Below are 22,554 nucleotides of genomic sequence, written 5' to 3' on the forward strand. Positions count from 1 at the left end.
TGGCGCCGGAGCCTTCCGGGGAGGCGGGGGCTGTGTGTGCTGTGGAGGCCGGAGCCCTGCCCTGTGTCCTGCCCTGTGTCCTGCTCTGCCGCCCAGGAGAGGCAGGACTGACGTGCTCCGGTGTTTGCAGCTGCACCTCCTTTGACAAAGCAGGCTTGGTCATCACCCGTGTGGCTTTCGTTGCCCGGGGGCCTGCTTTGTTGTTCTCCTTCCCTCAAAAAACATAAGTAAATTGTCGTGTTACTTAACTTGCCATGTCTTCCTAAGGCGTAATTATGAAAAAAAAAAAAAAAAGAAAAAAGAAAAAAAGAAAAAAAAGTTTAAAATCTTTACAAAGAGACTGCTATCAGCTACCCAAACTTGATGGGAGCGGCCTCTTCAGTTTCTGAGGAGTTATCTGGCAGTGGCATTGTGCGGGGCTTGTTATTGCGTGTTTGTGTCACCAGCGCCAGTGGAGAGAGCGCAACTAACCTCGGTCAAGGGAGGAGCGGGCGGGAGGCTTGGCATAGCTCACTTTTAGGGGCAATTTCGACTGCGTAACAACTCGGCAAAGTTTGTCCGGGAAGGAAGCTAGGGTAAGGGACAAAGGCTAAGTTGTTTTTTTCTTTCATTAACACTGTATCTGTTACCTTAGTAGCCAAACCTATTTTTAATACTGCACAAGTTAGAGACGTCAAAAGTAGCATCTTTCCGGGGAAAAAAAGTGAGTTATGATGACTCATACTGTCGGTGCTCGTGTGTCAAAATTCGGATGCACTGTTACTGTTCGTTATTGCTATTTATGCTTCAGAATTGTAAAGGTAATCCACAGTGTATGATCAGAGCCAAGGCTGTAGTTTGTCTTGCTGGATTACTCCTCTTTATGCATGTGAATATATGCAGTATTTGGACTTAACTTTATGTATGTGAGTAGGCCTGTTATGTTTTCATACTGCCTACAACCATGATTTAATCATCCATTTAATTTTAATTGTGAATTAGGATTTACATAAATGATAATGAAATGAGAGCAGGCATAGTTCTTTTATGTGATGATTTTTTTGAGATGTGAAAACTAAATTTTTTGAGTTAACATGTTCCCTGTTTCCATCTCTGTATTTCATGTTCATTCTTGAACTTCTTATTTTTGTAACATTTTTAACCTTCATCTCTATGTGAAGTAGCAAGATAATTTCTCAGTTACAACTTAACTCTTTTTCATTTGATATACTGCATTAAAATTATCTGTTCTAGTTGGGAAGTCCCTAGTTGGATTCTTATTTCTATGTTTCCCTGCGTTTTTTTCTTGCTTTCTATTTTCTGTCTTCAGTCAGTGTAAGGCTGTGGTTTAATCCCTTGGATGAATCGGTACCTTTGGGAATTGATTGAAGTGTCTAGTATGTAACTTATTTTGCACATGAATACAGAAGCACTCCCCTACCCTGTTAGATCCAGAAGAAAGAGGGAAGGGACAAGAAGTTCATTACCTCTGGTATTTCACTGTACTGGAAGGTATTAGACTCCTAGTTAGAGGGGTCATTGCTGGTTGTAGGAATCATTACTAAAAATGCAGTCAGACCATTTGACAAATAGCATGTGGGGTTGGTATTTTTGATATATTAATTCTATTAGATGCTTTTGTAGTAACTTTGGTGTCTTGATCTTTTAATACCATAGAAATCAAAAAGTTCATAATAAAAATCTAGAGTTCATAATAAAATATAGTTTTGTGTCTGGTTGTGTATTTGTATATGCATGATCTGTCAGAGAATTTCTTTGTTTTCATCTTTTATGATGCCCTTAAGTTGCTAAAATATACTTATCAGACAGCACTGTATGTATATAATAAGGTGATTTTTGCTGGGTTCTGTTTGAAAGTTGCTTCGCTACAGCCTTCTATTAAAATCTTAACTTCTGCATCTTGTTTTTAGAATGAGTCAGAACTATAGCTTGCCTGAACAATTGATACAGAAAAGAATGTTGTAGAGCTGAGAGTTTATTTAAAATTTTAACAGTGGAACCAGAATTGAATTGTCCAAAATCATAAAAACTAAACTGCAAAATAGGTGAACAGCCAGGACTTCATTTGTTGAAACACACCGAGACTCTTGTAAACTGCTCATTGTTATGGGTGTGTTGCTTATGTCAAAGCTCTAGTGTTAGATAAACAGTTGCTTATAATGTGGGATTACAGTGCTTTTAAGGATTCAGAATTCTAACATTCTCTCTGTTTTTGTTGCTAGATCAGATTTTCTTGCCAGTTCTCTCATCTTTCTGTGAATTTCTTGTTGTTATGCAGTATAACTGAAGTCTTAGTCTCATCTTGTTTTTTGGTTTGTTTTTTTTTTTTTTTTTTTTTTTTTTTAATTCAAGCCTCACAAGTTTTTCTCTTTGAGGGTATGAGACAGATGGTAGCATAAAACATTAAGTGAGTTGGCTTTAGAGAGAGTTTTGGACAATCTGATGTGCTACCTGCACATAAAATCTACGAAATACACATCAGAACAAGTTAGAATAATGCACAAAGGACTCCTGTATCATCCAGTTTAACATTTCCTGTTGTGTGTGTAGGGCCATGAGCTAGACACCACCACAGTCCTGGGGTTATGGAGCAAGCCCTCCAGCTGTAAAGTGATAGTAAAATGTGAGGGAGGGAGGAAGAGAGAATGAGAGCCACTGGTCTGCAAGTATTCAATGAATAAAGCAATTAATTGAATGAGTACATTTCTTAAGAAAATTTGTAAAATATGCTTTGAAGCAGTTGCTCACATAGCACAGAAACTAGTCTGATCAGTCATTTTCTTAACATACAATTTGAAAATATTGATGTAAGACAAATTACTATGCCAGATCTGTGAAAATTTTAATGGTACTATATTTTAATGACATCTAAGGATTAAAACCAGATAATTTTACTTACCCCCTTCTCCTCCCCCAGGTCTTCCAAATAATCAAAGGCTTCAAAACCCTTTTGGAATTCTGTAAAATATTGAAGCAAAGAATTGTTAGAGAAAGATTAATTGTTCTCTTTCTGGTGAATGTGGTTAGAGCTTGCTTACTTGAAGGTTGTGTTTGGATGAATTGTTTGGGGCAATTCTTGAGGACATAGGAAAAGTAAACTCAGGTTATTTAGAGATTAAAAAAAAAACTTGTTATCCTTTATTGCTCTGTGTAACATCAATTTGTATAAGGTCCTGCCTTTTTGTTTGACTTTTTTACCTAGTGGTTTGGAAATTGTGGAGTGGTTAAGGACTGTAGATTTAGGGCAGCAGATTAGCTTTATGGCGTCTGATTGTATATCCAATCTTGTTTGGCCAGCACATCATTGTACTTCTCAGGCCAGTTACTCAGCTGGGGCCTGATCTCACATGTGAAATTGCCAGGGCACTTGTTTTTGCCAAGGTCACACTTGGTATGGTCTCATTAATGCTACTGGTAATTCCTGTACACCAGTGTTTCTGCGGTCACGCTGGCAGTGCAGCCTTTGGCAGACCAAGTTTTACTGCTGTGATCTAGAAGTTATAGATTCTGGACTCTGGGAAACAAGAGCATGGCAGGCATGTGCCCTGGCCACCATCATGAGAAGGGAATTTTCTGAGTCAATTACAGACTTGGCAAAAAGCTGCAGACTGAGCTTCAGAAAATGCTTTAATTGTAGCGAGACTTTAGAATTTCTTCAAAATGAACTACATAACAAAACCTTATAAATATTCATCATCTTCAGACTTGCCTGATTTGGCATGATTGGTTGTTCTTAATAACTTGGGAGCACTGATTAAATCATTGTGGGACTTTGTAGTTGGATCTTTTTTGTATGAAGTAGTATGCTGAATTCCTGATGAGTTTAAAAGTGATAAAACATGTTAACATTTTGAGCAGTTTATCTACTTACGCAGTCTGTCTGCCTGTGCATGCAATCAGAATTATTTAGATCAGTATCAGGAATGTGTTGGGCTCTCATACATTCTCTAGCTTCATGACAAGCAAATTCACACAAGATTGATGTTGAATCATGAGGTATTTTAGTCTCTTAAGTGTCTAAAAGAGTGATTGATGAATGTGATGAAAGAATATGGATAGTCTCCTGAAGAATCCCATTTGGTAATTTTCACCTGGTTTGATTTAACTTTCCTGCCTACAGTTTAGTCTAAAAAAAAAGCCACAAACCAAAAACTCGCCATTTTTATTATAACATACAATTGAATGGAAATGTAAAAAGAGTAGGTAGATTGTTGACTGTTTTACTGGTAACATAATTCTACTGCTGCCATGATCAGAAGTAGGTGCAAGAGACTAAGAGTCGGGGTGCAGACCTGTGCAAGAATGAAGATTTACTTGGTTGTTGCAAACCCATGAGCTTACAACTGAAGAAGTTCATAGTCTTCTCCAGAGTGTTCAGTTTGGTGCTGTCATCCTTGTGAGAGGTGAGAAAACTCTGACTGGTAGTTCTGCAGCACCGGGCCTCCTGCCAAAGCACACAGCCCTTCTTTCACTCCACGCATTGGCAGCTGGAGAAATCTTCATGTAAAGCAAGATGGATTAGTAAACAACACAGAACCAATGGTAACTCCCTTGTAGGACAGAGCAGAGGTTCTCATTCAGTGAAGGTTTTACTTCACTCTGGTAAATGGTAGGCAATTAGTTGCATAAAAACTTGAAGCAAACGTGAATATTAAGGCAACTGATAGAAAGGAACATCAAAACCTGAGATGGTAACTTACTTGCCTTTCATCTGGAGCAGACCTGTGTACTGGCACTTGACTTGTGCATACTGTCATGACAAAAAAAATATGGAGAAGCACTTTGGAGTTTGTGCCTTGGGGGTCATATTTTTATTAGATAGTCACAATCTTGCATTGAAGCAACCCTCAGGAGTTTCTGTTAATTGGTTTTCAAATATGGTCCTTTAATTGTTCAAACATTGGACTTAGATTTGACTACACAGGCTAATTTTTAATTAAAGTAACTTTGCTAAAATAACTCTGAGAGATTAAAATAGTGAAGCAGAATCATATATCACTTAATCCCACTCTGTAATACTTTGTTTGCAGGTGAAACCTGGCATCTCCAGAGAGCCTTGCTGGTTCCAAGGGACTGCCTGCCTGGAAATGATTACAAAAATGGAACCTCAAAGAATAGAGTATAATTTCACTATAAGTGCTGTAATTGAAAATTCAGTGCTGGTTTTTAACTGATACTTTTCTTGAACAGTGAAGTAGTTTTGATGAGGAGGAAGAATATTTCCTATTCTTTGAGTAGGGACATAGTTCTCAGTTCAGACATCCCTATTCTATTTTTATTTTTACTTTTGTCATCTTTCCACCTGTAATTTTTGAGCCAGTGGAAGAATTTCCACTGTCACAGTAGTGCTTTGTATTGTTCGTGATATTTTGGCTTTATCGGATCATTCTCTGTTGCTTCTGTTTTGTGAAAGTGGCAATATTTCTTTTAATGTTTTTGTTAGGCTATTAGCTCTGCAATAAACATAGCACCTCTGTGGAAGAATTGTTTTGCTACTGACCAGCAGCATCCAGTGCTCACTATAATGACAGTACAGCAAGTAGCTATAGCACATGGAGTTTAGGACAGCTTCTGAACATGACTGTAGAAATTAAGCTACTTCTCAATAAGTACAGGATTTTTAGTTTTCTTACTTTTTTTTTGCCTGTGATTAAAAGCCATTCTGTTGTCAAGTGATTTATAGAGTTTTAGAATTCTGGTGTGAAAGAGTTGAATGGGGTATTTTTATAAAGCAATTGTGCTTACTTAAAAGCTGCACAGGAGAACAGCTATTGAGGGAATGTTTAGTATTGGGTCTTACAGTTTACTCCTTAAGAAAATGTAATGGTATTAAAGTTCTCGCTAAAGTGAAATTTTTCTTCTCACTTTTGTATTGTAGTAACATATGAGCAGGAGGAGCAATACTTTAAGCAGAAAAGTGTTGGTCTTGTCCTTTTGACGTATTTGCCTTCCAGGGGTATTGCGTAGTTGATTAGCCCTTGCTTTTATTCCAGTTGTCTGGTACTATGATTCACTCTGGAGCAAAATAATCATGCAAACCCATTTGAAGTTAGAGTGTGTTGTATTCACCGTGCCCATTGAAGTAACAGTGAAGGTGGAGATACAAATTTCAGTCCTTGGTTTGAAGGCTTAATTACTGATGTTGTCCTTTTGTAAATTGTAGGTTTTTCCTGTACTGGAATTTCACTACCAAGCTGGAAGTAGCCTGTGAAGGAGGCAGAAGTAGGGAATCATAATAAAATGAAGTGGAGGTGTACAGCTTCACAAGGCATCAATTGAAATCTCATAAGGTTTCATAGCTGCATAATTTGATGAATCACATTGGAAAGATGAGTCATCTGAGCAAACAATAAAGTTCTGTGACTTAGTGATGTGATGTAGAAATAACAAGGAGATATCAGATGATAAGGAAATTGTATAACATTTTAAGAAAACCCACAACTCAAGCAGTTTATAGTATATATGTGTTTTCTGACAAGCAACTAGTATCTTACTGATTTAGAATATTCTAGCTGAAAATCAAGGTATAGGTGTTCATTAGCAGACATTGCGTCAGGAGCTTAAGGGATGTCCTTGTTCTCACACATACTTAGATTTGTCAATCGAACTTGTGTGCAAGTGAAAAACAATTAGGAACAGTTTAGTTACTGATTTTTATATATGAAAAGTATCTTTTCTCATTTAAAAAATTTTACACAGTAGCTTATGTTTAGTAGGGTGTTTCTTAAAACTCTGGACTTTGAACGTGGAGTCATCTTTCGATTGTTAGCATGGCTTGTATCAGTGCTGCTGATACAGAGAAACAGATGTTGTGGTACTTGGAGTAATCTTTGTATTTCAATGCTATCTGCATTTTTTAGGTGGAAGAAGGCCCGTAGACGTTCCAAGCAGGATTAACCTGAGCACAGGGTTAAACCAGTGAATAAATGACAGTTTAAATGAGAGTGTACACATTTGAATTCAGCATTTCAGCTACTGTTTAGTGATTACATTTGACTCCAGTTTTGGTTTTAAAAGTATTTCATAGTGGGAGAACCATGTTTTACTAGTTTTTATGTTTCCTTCTAAAATGCATTGAACTGCACATTTTAAAAAGTTACTTCATACTGTTTATAGCTTTTGCTTGGAGACACTCAGATGCTGGATCAGTCACACTTAGTTTCTTAGCATTTCAGAATCGTGCCTTTAAAGAAGGATGTCTTGTAGCATCTGTTAAACTAATGGTAGAAGTTTAAATATGTGAAACAGTCTATTCCTGTTTATCATGGCAGTTCTGCAGTCTTTGTATTTTTATGGCTCTGTTGCAAACAGTGTTACTGTTTCTTGCTTGAGTGTACAAATCCAGCGGTCTGTTAGTAAAATTTTGTTTATTTGACAGTGAGAGTTACAACACTTGTAATATAATCAGCAATTCAGATACATGAAATACTTTCCTAAAGTTTGAAAGTATACTTGAGATAACAGTATATGCTTAATTTAATTGAATTTTTATCATAATCTAATAAGGGGATGACATTTATTAAGTTTGGGTTGTTTAAATTACAGTTATTGTGATACTTGAAGTATTCAGTTAAGTGACCTGCATCTATCTCTTTTTCTATCTCTATTTCTTTTCAAGGTTTCTTTTTTGTTTTAGCAGCAATATCTTCCAGGATCTGAATTTTAGGCAAGTTCAGTGAATTTTGTGCATAATAGAGCTTTTAGCTGTTGGTATTGCCCTGTGTTGTCTAACATATTACAATATTAGCAAGGCTTAAGTGAAAATAATAAGAAATTTCTTCTGTTTTCTTTAAGGTTTCAGAAGGAGACAAACCACAAAATGAACAATCCAGCTATTAAGAGAATAACAAATGAAATTATCAAATCACCCGAGGATAAACGAGAATATCGTGGACTGGAATTGGCAAATGGCATTAAAGCTCTTCTCATTAGTGACCCCACCACAGATAAGTCCTCAGCAGCACTTGATGTCCACATAGGTATTCAATTCATGTTGTATTCATTATGTCATTGTTTGAAATGCTTCAGGTTTTGGTACCTTGATGCAAATAACAGGAGTGGTATGCAGTTGGCAGCCTAGCCTTTTATTGTAATTTATAGTTTATTTAATTATTTGACACATCAAGTTGAAAATTATTAGGGCTAAATGCTCTTTCTCTGTTTACTCAAGTGTAGCTCAGCCAGTCGAAAGACTGCGTTTAACCATTAAGTTTCATGTTATGAAAGATCTTTTGTAAGCAGAAAAGGGGTGGGTGCAAGTGCAATTATTTCAGACAGCTCCATCTGTCACGTCAGACTTTTTTTTTTCATGCTGAGTTGTTGATGTGTAGAGGTGAGAAAATGCTGTAGTGCTAGAGAAGTTGGAGAGACACTCCCTAACTTCAGTGGTGCTTATGTGTGCAAACAGGGATTTTCTTATATCTGAGGTGTATCTCAAGCTTGTGTAGTTTTTCAGTTGATTGGAAAGTACGATGCATGTGTGCATAACTTTACACCCTCTCGCCATGTCTGTACTTGGGAGCTCTTGCTGCTGTTTGTGTTAGGACAGAAGTGGTAGAGGGACTTCAAAAACTTCTGGCCGTTTTTGTTACAGGGATGGCTGTGCCTGATCACTGTCTAGTTGAGAGCATCCCGAATGTGATTTTGTTTAGGTCCTGTGACAGTGATAGCCAGCGGCACATGCAGTTCCTGCACATGTGCTGGACGAGGGCTATCTGTTGCCTTCATCTCCACTCTCCCACTGCACATCATTACACACTCTGAGGCGGGACTGCTACTCTCAAACTTCTGCCTTTGTTCTTCCATTTTTCCAAATCATTGTTGTCTTTTAATCTGTTTGCCTTCACGCCTAGTAGCTGGTCATCCATAGCTGCTTGGGTTCAGACAATTACAGGTTTATCACTCGTCCTATAAACCACAGGATAAATACCTCTTTAATTATGATTGGCAATTGCTGCCTCTGAACACAATGCATTTATTAAAGTCAAGGTATAGATTTCAGAACAGTATGATTTGCCAGGCCTTTACAGATTATGAGTCATGGACTTCAATTGAAAATCATCTGTATAAGGAAGTGCAAACTGATCTGGTGAGGTAATTTGAGACACTAATTGGTTCAGTTACTAATTCTAATTTTTAAATTTTTTTTTAAGATTAAGTATAGTTGACTGTAGTTGTACAAGTGTCTTACAGAATTGATATAATTGCCTGAAACAACATACTATAATATAGAGTACTTTAAAAGACTTAATATTTCAGTAGTAACATTTTATGAATGGTTACATGAAATTTTTCCTCTTGCAGGATCCTTGTCTGATCCCCCCAACATTGCTGGGCTTAGTCATTTTTGTGAGCATATGTTGTTCCTGGGAACCAAGAAATATCCAAAAGAGAATGAGTACAGCCAATTTCTAAGTGAGCATGCTGGGAGCTCAAATGCTTTCACGAGTGGTGAACATACTAACTATTACTTTGATGTGTCACATGAACATCTAGAAGGTGCACTGGACAGGTAAACACGTTTTATAGTATTTAAATTGTTGTTACAGAGGTTCTACTTTGATTTATTAGTGTAAAAGTTTTTTAATAGTTTTATAAAAACCATCTTTTGTTAAAATTGATAACCAGATATTTTTCAGTTTGAAAGTCTTACTCATATTTTTTTCATCTAGGAGAGTTCTTCACGAGACAGAATTTTTGAAGTTTAAATGTTGTGTTTGCGCTGAATATTTTTGGAAATGTGGGGCACAGAATACAATAATGAATTTACACATTGTGCAAATACTGGGATGGTGCAATCAAATGCTGTGCTTCCCATGGGATCCTTATTGACAGCAAAACAAGAAGTCTAGAAATATTTAAGGATGCTCTTAGTAGAGGGAAATCTTTGAAATCTCCGTTTTGTGGGAGGGGACAGAAATTGAAAGGTGTGTAGTCAATGAGGTAGAGTGGGTTTTCTCTTTGGCTTCTACCCTGGATGTCTGACAAGACTTACTTGATTGGTAAGATTAAGAGCCTCTTGCAGCTAAAACTTAGAATACAAGAAATTTTCACAGTGGGAATTGTGATGTAAGGCCCTTGACTCTTGTACTACCTTATATGATGAACATGTTGTCTGCATGTATAAACAAAGAAATTGAGAAATAAGGATACTAAATCAGTGTCAAAACTGTTAGAAAATTCTTAAGTTCTGCATTAAAAAATAATATATTCAGCTGTTTTCAGGGGGTACCAAGCTTTATGCTTTTCTGTTACAATTTATGTACAGTCCTCTTGACTTGAACTATATTTTCTCTCTTTAGATTTGCCCAGTTTTTCCTGTGCCCCCTATTTGATGAAAGTTGCAAAGATAGGGAAGTGAATGCTGTTGATTCTGAGCATGAGAAGAATCTGATGAATGATGCCTGGAGGTTATTTCAATTGGAGAAAGCTACTGGAAACCCCAATCATCCCTTTAGTAAATTTGGAACAGGTTTGTCAGAATATTATCCAGTGGAGTTCTGTGTAACATATTATTGTTTATATAAAATTGCTGAAGACAGACTGTAACAATTCTTTTCCTCTCCATGCATGTTTATTATGGTGCTTTATCACGTTTTTCACATCTTAGACCAAACAGAGCTAGACAAAAGCATAGGACAAAGAGTAATCCAAGACTTTGAGTACAATGATGAAGCAATCTTTATGATTCTGATAGTCACTGTAGTGAGTGCTGTTTTCCAGTTACTGGATTTCTCATGATTTGGTAATGTTAAGTCTTTGTGTATAACAAAGTGAATGAATTGTGTTTAAATTGTTGTTAGCCACAGGCTTTTATTGTTATTTAATATTGCATTTAGACTAGATGACAGTGACTAGGTCAAATCAGAAAGATCAGCAAAATACTGTGAAAATTACTGAGTAGGAATATAGAAACACAATCTGAACTATAGAGCACAACAGTAGGAGATGGATAGACAAAATGATCTTAGACAAATCCCAATCCTATGGCTGTATTTTTTATTTTTTTTTTTGTTCAGGCTTAATTATTCGTAGAGTGCTTAGTAACAATTTAAAATAAGCACCGCAAAACCTCAATTCAAAAAGCATTAAAGCTAAGATACCATAGTTCTGCACAAAACCACAAATGTTTGGTGCTTTGGTAGAAGTTTAAATATTGGGTGGTTTTTTGGACAGGCATTATTTTCTGCATGAATTATTTTTGAAACCTTTGAGATAACAGGACTGCACTGTTTAATCGTTGAATATAATGTGCTTAAAAATGTGTTTTTGTGATGGGTTAGTTTGCTTTATGAATAATTGACTAAAATATTGGGTGCAGTAGATTGGGAGAGCAGATAATGGGCTTTAAGGCAGTGGTTTCTTCCTCTGTCTCTAAAAAGACAAGATGTACCTTTACATCTGTTGATGGAGAGCATATTTATGGGTCTGGTACCCACCTGCCACAAGAGCAGGCATTGTTCTGTTGATCAGTAAAGAGAGGCTGTCTGTAAAAGTAAAACTATAACTCCATTTTCCAAACAGGTGAATTTTAAATTAAAGCCTTGGGAGCTGTGCGTTAGTAGGCAGGTGTACAAAGTACATTCTGTAACCTCTGCTACTGAAGATATTATTTAATTTTTGTGTAACACTCAGAAAACATAAGTGTAAATTGCGGAAATAGTTTTATACAATTTCAGAAGGTTGTCTAGCTCACACAAGTGAAATGTTTTCTCGGGGAGAATACCCAAAATATGCTCAAATTTAAATAGTCATATTCCTTTCTCCTTAGATTAGGTTCTGATTCTGAAGTTATATTACAGCATATAGTCTTCCAGTAAGTATGACTTCTCAGAAGTAGAGCTCAGCTTTGATGGTTTTTATTTATCCAAGAGATGACAACAATCCAGCAGAGTACAGGAATTACTCCATTTGATGCTACAGGTCACTCCTCATTGGTGTGCACCCTGTTTGGTCAGCAGACCCATTATTCCATAGAAACAAATGCGCCTTCTAGTTTTCTTTTTAAGGGTGTGCATTTTTCCCCAGATATCCTTCTGATCTCTCTGAATTAATGCTTGTGATGGTGATTTTTCTCCATCATTACCCTCAGTGTCAAGTAATTTTCCAGGCACTTCTGCTCTGGCTAATGTCCATTTTCCTATATCTGCAAGGTGTCTTCTGACTGTTGCTTCCTAATATCCTCTAGTGCTGTAACAGCAGTTACTGACTGAAGCTTTAACTATATGCTATTTTAACTTACATGTTGATGCTGTGGGAGTAAACAGAGTAGGTTATCTAGAACTTCACCATTTAATTTTTCTGCAGATGGTGAGGAATGTAGACAAAATATTTAAAACATAGGATGATATTGATCCAATTTCTTAGTATTCATATTGATTATTTTTAAAATTACTATCCATTCAAAGGAAAGCAGACTGATTAATTTTTATATTTATTTTTGATCTGTAAGTTCATAAACATTAAATATTGTTAAACATCAAATATTGTTAATTATTTTTATGTTACAGGGAACAAATTCACTCTGGAAACTAGACCAACCCAAGAAGGAATAGATGTAAGGCAAGAGCTGCTGAAGTTCCATTCTACTTATTATTCATCAAATTTAATGGCAATTTGTGTCTTAGGAAGAGGTGAGTTTGTTCTGTTGGTTGAGTAAGACTTTACATATATACTTGAAAAAGAAAAAAGGAGGTTCCAACTGCTCAGAACCTTCCAAAACTGAGATGATATTTTACAAAGGTTTGCCAAAAGCTTAATGACAGTGCGTTGAAAACGATTTGCTTCTTGAAAATGTGCTGGCAGACTGGTATTTGTGTGGTGTTTCACAGTAATGCTCAGATGTGAGTATGAATGGAAGAAAATGGGATTTTTATCTGATCAAAAGCAAGTTCACTGAGGAATTTTACATGGAAACTTTTTTCCAGTAAGAATCACCTTGGCAACTGTAAATCTGTACTAAAGAAGACTCTCCCTGCAAGATTAAATGCATGTTTATTTTGCTGATAATGCATAAAAATTGGTGATTTTTAATGAGATAACATGCCGTTCACAAAATTTTAATATATAGTGAATGCTCTTGGTTTATACTGTTTTGTTAGTTTTTTTTCCCTGCACAGTTTTGTAAGTAGTGTAAGAGCTTGCATATATTGGGCAGGAAAGATTTTACTTTCTCAGTCTAACTGGTATTGTTTTGATAACAAGGTAACTGCTTTTAGAAGTCTTTGAAGGGTTAAGGTTGTACTTTGAGATGTCCAAGAAACTGATGTTTTGTTTCTTCCAATGCCCACCATTGGAAGTCTTTCACTAAAAAATTGTCAGAAGAATCTTTATCTTATGCTCACTTTGAGAAGTGCTCCAAAATGCATTTCTTAAGGCAGAAGGCAATTTTAAAGGCAGAATTTCAACAGAGACAGTCTAGGTCAGTTTAGGTAAGTTAACACACTTCACTGTATTCTTTCTGCAAAAGGTCTTCTCTCATTCCTGCAAAGTCATGCAGTCACAGATGAAATAAGAATGGAGGTGAAATTAGAAGTGCTTTAACAGGTCATAGGTGTGTGTGTTTTGGGTGCTAAGGACAGACCAGGCTCACAGTGTACCTGAAGTATTGTACATGAGCTGAGACTAAAGAAAATCCAAGTCTTGTCAAAGCTGCTGTCACTCTAGAAAATTTGCAGCTGTAATTCCGTGTCCCTTAAACTTTTTGTGAAATGTTTATTTTTGTAAATATTCGATATCTGATGTATCTTTCAGTTTTAGCTCAGTTTAATCTGTTAAATATAAAGATGTATTTTCAGTTACAGGATTTATTTTAATCATGATTGAAGCCTTCCTTTAATAAGCTTGGTTCTTCTAGCATGTTACAGCTCAAAATTTAAATATTAATATTTATTTTCTTTCTGAAATTAAAAATCATAACACCATTAAAACTACTTTTCTGTATAATTCATGACTGTGCCAAACAAAAAAAAAACTTTGTCTGAACCTTATATAATGACTGTGTTTTTCCTAATGTTTCTTTATTCTAGAATCCTTGGATGAGCTGACTTGCTTAGTGGTAAAGTTATTTTCAGAAGTAGAGAATAAAAATGTCCCTATACCTGAGTTTCCTGAACATCCTTTCCAAGAAGAGCATCTCCGGGTATGTATAGAGATATGTCTTCCATCCAGAGTATGCATTTTAAATGTTATTTTTATATTTCAGTAATACATTGTGCACTTCACTACTCTTTTATCAATGTCCCTGTTAAATTCCATATTTCTTTATTGATTTTCCACCCACTTTTCTGTGCTGAGTATAGTTTATAGTAAAGGTTGCACATTTGGTTGCAGTTGTAAGCAACTGTGAGATAATTAATTTTCTTCATTTCTATTGTGAATGGCTGAAGTGTTGCCTTAAGTTTCCTGAGATTTGGGAGATGTCTTTGTAATTTGAAGGGAACATGATACATACTCCTGAGATGAATGCAGTAGATGAGTTTCCCTTTGTTTATGGGTCTCCTTGTTTATTTTTCCCCTCAGCAACTTTACAAAGTGGTACCCATTAAGGACATTAGAAATCTTTATGTCACATTTCCTATACCAGACCTTCAGAAGTACTATAAATCAAACCCTGGCCATTACCTCGGCCATCTGATTGGGCATGAAGGCCCAGGGAGTCTTCTATCAGAGCTTAAAGCCAAAGGTAAGTCCTTCGAAGGTAGACAATTGAAAAATATTTGGTCACACAGTTTTTTAAAGTTTAGCTACATTTCAGTTAAAATAGACCACTACACATTAAAGCCTTCACCTATTTGAGTAATTTGAACTCTAAGTCATTTTGTGCTTTATTTTTGTTTCTGCAGCAGGTAGGAATAAATAGGTAGTCAGTCACTAATAAACAGTCACTCAGGCTGCTGAGGTGGTTTTTTCTTGGACTCCCCTTTATGTGCCTTGTTTAGACAGTTATATGAACTTCAGCATAATGATCTTGTCTCTATTCTGTCAGATCCCTTAATGTCTGGAAGATTACAATGGTGTACCTTTTGCTATTTTACTTTATATCATTCTGTTCCAAACAGAAGTAAATTATCCAGTAATCATATGATCCTGAGTTTGTCATATCACTCTGAGTACAAAATCAGATAGATCTGACTTGTGTGATGTTTAACATGCCCTGTTGCTGTAGGGATTAAGGAAGTAAAGGAAAACATATAGATGAATCAAAATGGGTTTTTAAAAATGATGTTGCTGAAGCATGCAAAAAGTTGCATAAATTGTTATAGTTTTGTTTATGTAATATAGTTTCTTTTTAATGACATAGGATGGGTAAATACTCTTGTTGGAGGCCAGAAGGAAGGTGCTAGAGGCTTCATGTTTTTCATCATTAATGTGGACTTGACAGAAGAAGGACTTTGTAAGTGAAGCACTGTGTCTGTATTCCATATTATTGCTGATGTGATGGTTTCGTGTTTGTATCTGTTATTATAGCTTGAAAGCCAGTTTATTTTAATTAACTTGTTATTATTCTGTGTTTAGTTCCTCTGACTATGCTAACACAACATAAGAAATCAACTTATTTAAGGTTATATTAAATGTTAATTAAACACCTTAAATAAACTTCTTCACAAGAAGAGCTGTTAATACCTTTGTGTGCTACTTATTCCTACTATTTAAACCTGAGTTAAATTATATTTTAAATTAGTATTTTCACATAAAGATATGTTCAGTGCAGTTATTGGAATTAGCTGGGGACATAATTCGTGTCTGAGAAAAACAAGTTTAATTTTGTTGGTGGGATAGCACATGTACTTACAGATCTTGATCAAAGTGTAATTTAAAAAAAAAAAATTGTGTTCATTAAATTTCTTCTCTGTGCAGAACTGAGTGAATTATTAAGTTTTTTTTTCTTTTCAGTGCACGTTGAAGATATTATTTTGCACATGTTTCAATATATTCAAAAACTGCGTACAGAAGGACCTCAAGAATGGGTCTTCCAAGAGTGCAAAGTAGGTAATTGGAGCTGTACCATAGGTACCATATGTGGTGGTTGTCTTTTTACAAACTATTTTTATTATTAGATTATTTGACTTTTTAACTAGCATTTAATAATCACATGGTAATAAAGTTTATTAATTTTTAAGATGCAACATGACACAAATGACAAGTACATCCAGAATACATTGTCTTAACATAGGTGTGAAAGGCTCTTATAGAGCTGGTAGTTAGGATAGCATAATGGAGGCTTAGACTTCACTGAAGAAGGGGGGAAGCATTTACTGTGAGGAGTAACATTGAACTGGAAATTGAAATGGCTTCTATTCTACCCCTCCCTTCCTTCATGAGTCAAATTGTGTAGTTGAGATTGTAAAGGCAATTGAATCTGGTGTTTGCTCCCCTCATCTTTTTGAAAAATCAATTAAAGGCTTTTCATGAAGTACTTTGGCAGTACATGTCAGTCTTTGCTGAACTGTTCTTGCTTCTTACAAGTCTGGATAGTTCTGTATGCACAAAGCAAAAATGTAAAGTGTCCTATTTATCTAAAAATAATTATCTGCTCTTCTCAGTGTCAGCGTGAAACAAATCCAGTTTTATTTATGTGTCTAGTCTCACTAGTTCAGTACATATGCTTGGGTAAAGATTTCTTTTTCCATCTCAGCTTTGTTTGATCCAAACTGTTGAGTCTCTCTGAAAGTAGAAATTCTGCAGCTTTGTTTCATACACTTTGACACTATATACCTGTAAAAATAGTCTCAGGTCTTGCTGCTAGAAGTCCCAATGGATTTGTTTCACTGGCAGAGTAAGCACATGCAAGGTTTGGAAAAGGTAGTTCTATCCTTCTGTCTCTCCCTGTGCCTTTCCTTTGCTCCTCTCAGCTACAGCACTCCTGAGACTGTGGGGTGAGTCAGAGGGCTGGCAAACTCTGTATGAAAAGTATGAAAAGAATCTTTTTGAGTTTACTTCCAGCTGAATTGTTGAGTTAATCAGTCTCTCTGCATGGTTTCATGGAAGGATGGACTGTCTCTTTCACTGGCTTTAAGGCCTTAGATCTCTTTATTTCACCCTTGCCATTGTATCCTAAGAATGATGTGTTCTTTTCCTGTGGCTGAGACAGCAAAAAGAAACACACTTTTTCTGCTAAATTTACTCTTGGCTGACTGAACAAAAGGAAGAGAAAAGGAAGAAAGAGAGGCTTCAGTTAGTTAACATATGACAAACATTGCACTGGAACACTGTGTACTGGTTGGATCAGAGTTGGTGTGTTTTCAAATTATCTGGAAATTTGAATAATGAGAGATGAGGCAGATCTCTTAGTATGAAAAGGATTACAAGATTTGTATAACACTTCACATTATGAGACCATCACAAATTACTTGTGAGTTTGATGTAACTTGAATATTACTGAGAACTTGTGTTAGATAATTATCTACTATAACATGGATACAGCAAAAGTGCTTGCTTTTCTTTATTTATTAAAAGGAATCAAGTAGCCAGTAATTATTCTTTATGCTCTTTTATAATTCATTTGTGTTTTCTAGGATCTAAATGCCGTGGCATTCAGATTTAAAGATAAGGAACGACCACGAGGTTATACATCAAAGCTTGGAGGAATGTTGCATGTAAGTGGAAGGGGTTGTTTTTGTTTGGTTGTTGTTTTTTTTTTTAATGATCATTTAGCAGTGTGTTTGATCATCCACTTAATGAACACAGGCATCTGTGAAGGTCCTTTGCACTTCTTGTATGCTGCATAGGCCTTAGTTTTGGCAGTCAGTAGTTTTGGCACATTCTGTTCACTCTACTGTTTTATACTTCTATACTTGGTAGAACTGATTATACAGTAACTGGAGGTGCTATTTGATCTGTTTCAGTTTTTCGTAAGACACATGTACCTTGCCATTGCATTTGCCTGGTAGCCAAGTGTTCTCTAGGGAAATAACAGACAAATAATATTTTATCATAAACACTGTGTTCCTTAGTTCACAGTGTTGAAATACTGCAGCAAGCAGAAATGTTTGTATTAAGACTGCAAATTGTAAATGCTTGACTTTACTGATGTGGTTGCATATTGGTACTGAAAGAATCATCACATAGCTTTTACTTGGTCTTTAATACTTCTTGAAAAATTCCTTCATTTTGTGATAATGGAATATTTAGGGGGGTTTGCTGAATTTTTTTTGTCTAGTGAAATTATGCAACTTTTATACATTGCAGCCATTCTTCATTGCATAGCAAATATCTGCATCTGTTCAGAGAATTTTTTGGTTTCTTTGCAGGAATTACTGTTACTGGTTGTAGACTTTTAAAGTCTAAAATAAGGATGATTAATTTTCACATTTTCTTTCTGTTTGCTAAAAAGCATTAGACTTGGCTGCAAACATGTAAATGGATATTTAAAGAGCTACTGCTTGGCATGTCTCTTGTTCTCTCAAATGCCTAAAATCTCTAACAAATGGACTTCTGACTTCTGAAACAGTCTTTCAGTGGCTTCTATTTGTTGGATCATTTCTAATTACAATTGCTGTCTCCAAAAATCAGGCCAGGAAGTTGCCAGCAGTGTTCTAAAGAGTGGGGTATTGAATCAGGACTCTTTTTTTTTTTTTTTTTTTTTTTTTTTTAAACTGTCTTTCTTTTGATTTGCTTTGGAGTGTGAATGGTAATTTTCATTCTGCTTTAGTAGTTAAATCAGCATCAAGTTCTGAAACTTCAGCATTCACATTTGGATTTTTAATATCGCAGGTTTGGTTCATTGTCCTTGATCTCTACCTCCTACCACCCTTTCTCTTTTCCAGAATCCTTTTGTGACTTACTCTCTGTTCTGGAAGTCATTCCACTGTAATTTTTTGTATAATGTATATAATTTAGAAAGCCATTCTGTAATAATGCTGTTTGAAAAAAGTACACCTGTATGGCAAAGTGCAAGTACTTGGTGCTTATGTCACCTGGTAATTTTCCCTTGGTAAACAGGTGTTTATCAAGAAAGCTTTCCTGTCAACCACATTAATCATTTTCAGATGAGTTTAGTTTTTTTTTTTTCTTAAGTTTCCATGGACCTTAAGAGATCTTCAGTTTGACCTAAAAAATACTAGCATTAAAAGTGTTTAGATTTTTATTATCCTTTTAGATATTAAAATATAATTTCATTTAGATTATTGTAAATAAGAGTTGAATTGTTAGAGAGTCCTTGAAAAAACCGAGGCTGTTTTTCCTTTGTTTTAGTTTGTTTATTTATGTTTTGTTTTCCCCAAATGCACTCTATTGAGTGCGTGTTCTTTTATCTTCAGAAGTATCCTGCAGGGGTCAGCATTTACCATGTTATTTTTACTTTAATCAAAATACCATTTAAATGCAGGTGACTTTTATATTGAGACATAAAATATTCAAAGAGAGAGGAATGGTAAATACACAGTATATAAAATTGCCTAATACTTGAGAAATATGATTGCATAGTTAGAATGCTGCTCCCTCTTGTTTCGTTTTGAAGGAAATTTTAAAACATTCTACACAGTCCTAATTTGAAATTACCAAGGTAATACAGATTTAGTGACCAGTAGTGTTTGATTTTGTTTTCTCTCCTGAGCCATAGCTTTTTCACGCTTAGTTTTGTTTAATTCTTCTACCTATTCCTCGGCTTTATTTTTTAGTATTATCCTATAGAAGAAGTATTGGCTGCTGAATATTTGCTTGAAGAATTCAGGCCTGATTTAATAGAGATGGTGCTGGATAAATTAAGACCAGAAAATGTTCGGTAAGTTAAACTGTACTTTAACACAAACATAAGAAACCAGATGAACTAATGGAAACACAAAATCTTAAGTTTCTCTTGCAGCTCCAAAGTAAATGTGATTGAAAAATCTTCACTGTGTTTCTTTGTATGAGAAGGTCTTAGATATGTGTTAATTTATTTTCAAAGGTTGATGTATTTCAAATAATTACTGGCTAAAGTCAGATGAACTTGAGTTATGAACTGTGTTTGCAAATATCATGGGGATCTGTTTTTTCTAAGGATATACAAGTAATGATGGAATAAATGGAGCTGCCTATATCAGCAACAGTAGTTGCCATAGTAATTAATGCCCTTTAAAGAAGGGCCTGTGTTTTTCTGTGTGGGTGTGCATCTGTGTGTAATGTGTGTGGGATACTTCAGCTGGAGCTTGGCTGTGTCAAGAGATCATGTTTTGAACAAACAATACTTTATGAAAATCTCCAATTCTCTTTACTTCTCTATTTTGAATGTATTTTCATGTTACTCTACCACACAAGTTCTTGAAAATTTGAAGCGTCTAACACATAAGCACTGCTTTTAGTAATTAACATAGAGAATGTGTAATTACTTGCTCTCTGTAGAAAGTTTAACCAAATTACACATGAATGGAAACTTTTAACTGGTTTTAGAGTTGCTTACAAGCAATAGGTAAACCTGAGCTGATGCGGATTTAGTAAAGAAGCTGCAGTTGTTAATGAGATCTGATGTTTATTATAGCTTCATGTAGCTTTGAAGTGTAGCTCTTTACATTTCAAGAAAACAGTCAATATTATCTGATTCATAAGGTAAATTGGGTCTTTGATACTACCCAGAGAACTTCCAAAGCATCTTCTTACTTAAGCATTGAAAAATTGCTGGAGGAAATTAAACCAGGTGCATATATTCACAGATTCTTTAGCTTGTCAGATGTTGTTGGGTGCTACAGACCACTCACCAATTTTCTTTGTTGTTCCTGTTGCTGGCTGTGCCAGCTGGACATTGTGTCCAGCTGTCAGTACTTCAGCATAAGGCAGTCATTATGAACCTAGTTCTAAAGTTGTTAGTGTGAGAAAGGAAGTGTAGAAGAATACTGGTAGAGGTAGAAAATTCAAGTCTGCAGAATGTTGCCAGAAGCATAAGAATAGTGGCGGTGGTTTTTAGAAGAATTTGGCGTGTTTTTTTTCAGCAAACATCTATTTCACAATGTTCTTTTGCTGTAGGTAATGTAGGCACATATCTGCACTTTGCAATACATTCCTCTTTGTCCATTGCTGAAATAAAGAGGCGTCAGACAAGAAAAGAGCAAGATGAGCAAGCGTCTAATTAGATAGGGAAGAGTAATTCTAAAAAGATACAGGATTTAAGTGTATCATGCTTGAAACATTAGTAACTAAAGAAGATAATAGTTTACTGTGGTATGTATCTTCCTATAGTATTTTTGTAGGGTTACATCAGTCTTCTCCCATTTGACAAAGTGACTTCTGGTAAGTGGACATTGTCTCCACTCTTGGTACTTGTAGATTAATTTTATATAAAAACAATAATTTTTTTCAAGATGAAACATGTCTAGAACAAATATGAACTGAAGATGGACTTTAGTATATTAAGCAACTAATAATAGTTTGATCCTTCAGATAATGGAGATAGGTGTTTCAGAATTGGTCATTAGTACCTTCTGTGAGTCTGTAATTGTGGCCTTTAAATGTCATGTGTCTCACCTTGCTTTCTTCTGGTTAGTGCTTTTTGGAAGCTGTATGTTATGTTTAATCTTGCTTCAGGACTAGTTATGTTGTCTCTTCATTTTACCTGACTTAAGGAATAGATGTCACTTAACACATGAAGAAATGTATCATTTTAAAATTTTGTATAAAAAAGGTGCTAAATATTAGGAGAAAAAAAGGACTTTCAGAGCTGGAATAAACCTGTGTTTATGGCCTCTTCAGATAATGGTTAAATAAATGATATATTGTTTTTGTTGCAGGGATTTTACTAGAGCTTAGAGATAATAAATACAAGAGGGTTACTTCTCTGAAGTTTAAGTGCCCACAGCTCTGCTGACAGCTGTCTCTCTAAGGCTTAAATATAAATAAGTACGAAGTAGAGACTGTCCAGAGACTGATTAAATGCAGTTCTAGCAGCCAAATTCAGCAAAGCAGTGCTATTCTAACATGGAGAGAATGAAGTATATAGTAGAGTAATGGTAACTCTGTTGCTTATTACATGTGGACTAAGACTGTGTTGGTGTTTGTATTTGCCACAGCAACTGTACATTCACATTTTGTTCTCTCCATGTTGAGACTATTTGTATTCTCAAGAAGTATAATGTACAAGAAGAAATGCAATACGTCAACCCAAATTTAGGATTCCCAAGTGTCATGTTGCTTTTTCCTGCTGCCCTAAATGATAGTTTTTTTTCAATGTAGACTAAAAACTTATGGTTATGCTTCTGTAATAATACTGAAAGCTGATTTTTCTTGGATTTAAAAGTATAAGTCAATTTCATTGGGAATTGTATTTTTTATTTGCAGCATCAGATGTTTAAAGAGTTAATCAGATTTTCCCACTTTCTTTTGACTGAAAGAAAATACTAACATATATATAGTACTATATTTCCTTTAGATATATTTTAAGCACTTATCCTATGAAATTAGAAATAGAATGAAATTAACTGCAACTTCAAAAAAAATTATACTTAACTAAGACCCTTCAAAGTATAGTATAATATAACAGGGAATGTAATTTTATAGTATCTTTTCTTTTAAATTGGGGGCAGGATATACATTATCTTGGGAAGGGGAAACTTACTTAAGTATCACTAAAAGTGATTTCATGGT

At 35.4% G+C, this 22,554-nt stretch overlaps 1 protein-coding gene across 3 annotated transcripts in view; it reads left to right on the forward strand.

Annotated features, from left to right (window-relative positions):
- IDE (insulin degrading enzyme) overlaps nucleotides 1-22,554 on the forward strand; it is a 53,554-nt gene that overhangs the window by 833 nt on the left and 30,167 nt on the right. For all 3 annotated transcript variants that reach the window (XM_056495175.1, XM_056495174.1, XM_056495173.1), the window contains exons 2-11: nucleotides 7,795-7,979; nucleotides 9,304-9,511; nucleotides 10,302-10,471; nucleotides 12,510-12,632; nucleotides 14,028-14,140; nucleotides 14,521-14,683; nucleotides 15,302-15,394; nucleotides 15,895-15,986; nucleotides 17,517-17,597; nucleotides 19,620-19,723. In XM_056495175.1, the coding sequence (XP_056351150.1) occupies nucleotides 7,820-7,979; nucleotides 9,304-9,511; nucleotides 10,302-10,471; nucleotides 12,510-12,632; nucleotides 14,028-14,140; nucleotides 14,521-14,683; nucleotides 15,302-15,394; nucleotides 15,895-15,986; nucleotides 17,517-17,597; nucleotides 19,620-19,723 (1,307 nt within the window). In that variant the 5' untranslated portion in view covers nucleotides 7,795-7,819. The remainder of the gene's footprint in view (nucleotides 1-7,794; nucleotides 7,980-9,303; nucleotides 9,512-10,301; nucleotides 10,472-12,509; nucleotides 12,633-14,027; nucleotides 14,141-14,520; nucleotides 14,684-15,301; nucleotides 15,395-15,894; nucleotides 15,987-17,516; nucleotides 17,598-19,619; nucleotides 19,724-22,554) is intronic.

Source organism: Oenanthe melanoleuca, chromosome 6 (genome assembly GCF_029582105.1).
Source record: "Oenanthe melanoleuca isolate GR-GAL-2019-014 chromosome 6, OMel1.0, whole genome shotgun sequence".
Taxonomy (NCBI): Eukaryota; Metazoa; Chordata; class Aves; order Passeriformes; family Muscicapidae; genus Oenanthe; species Oenanthe melanoleuca.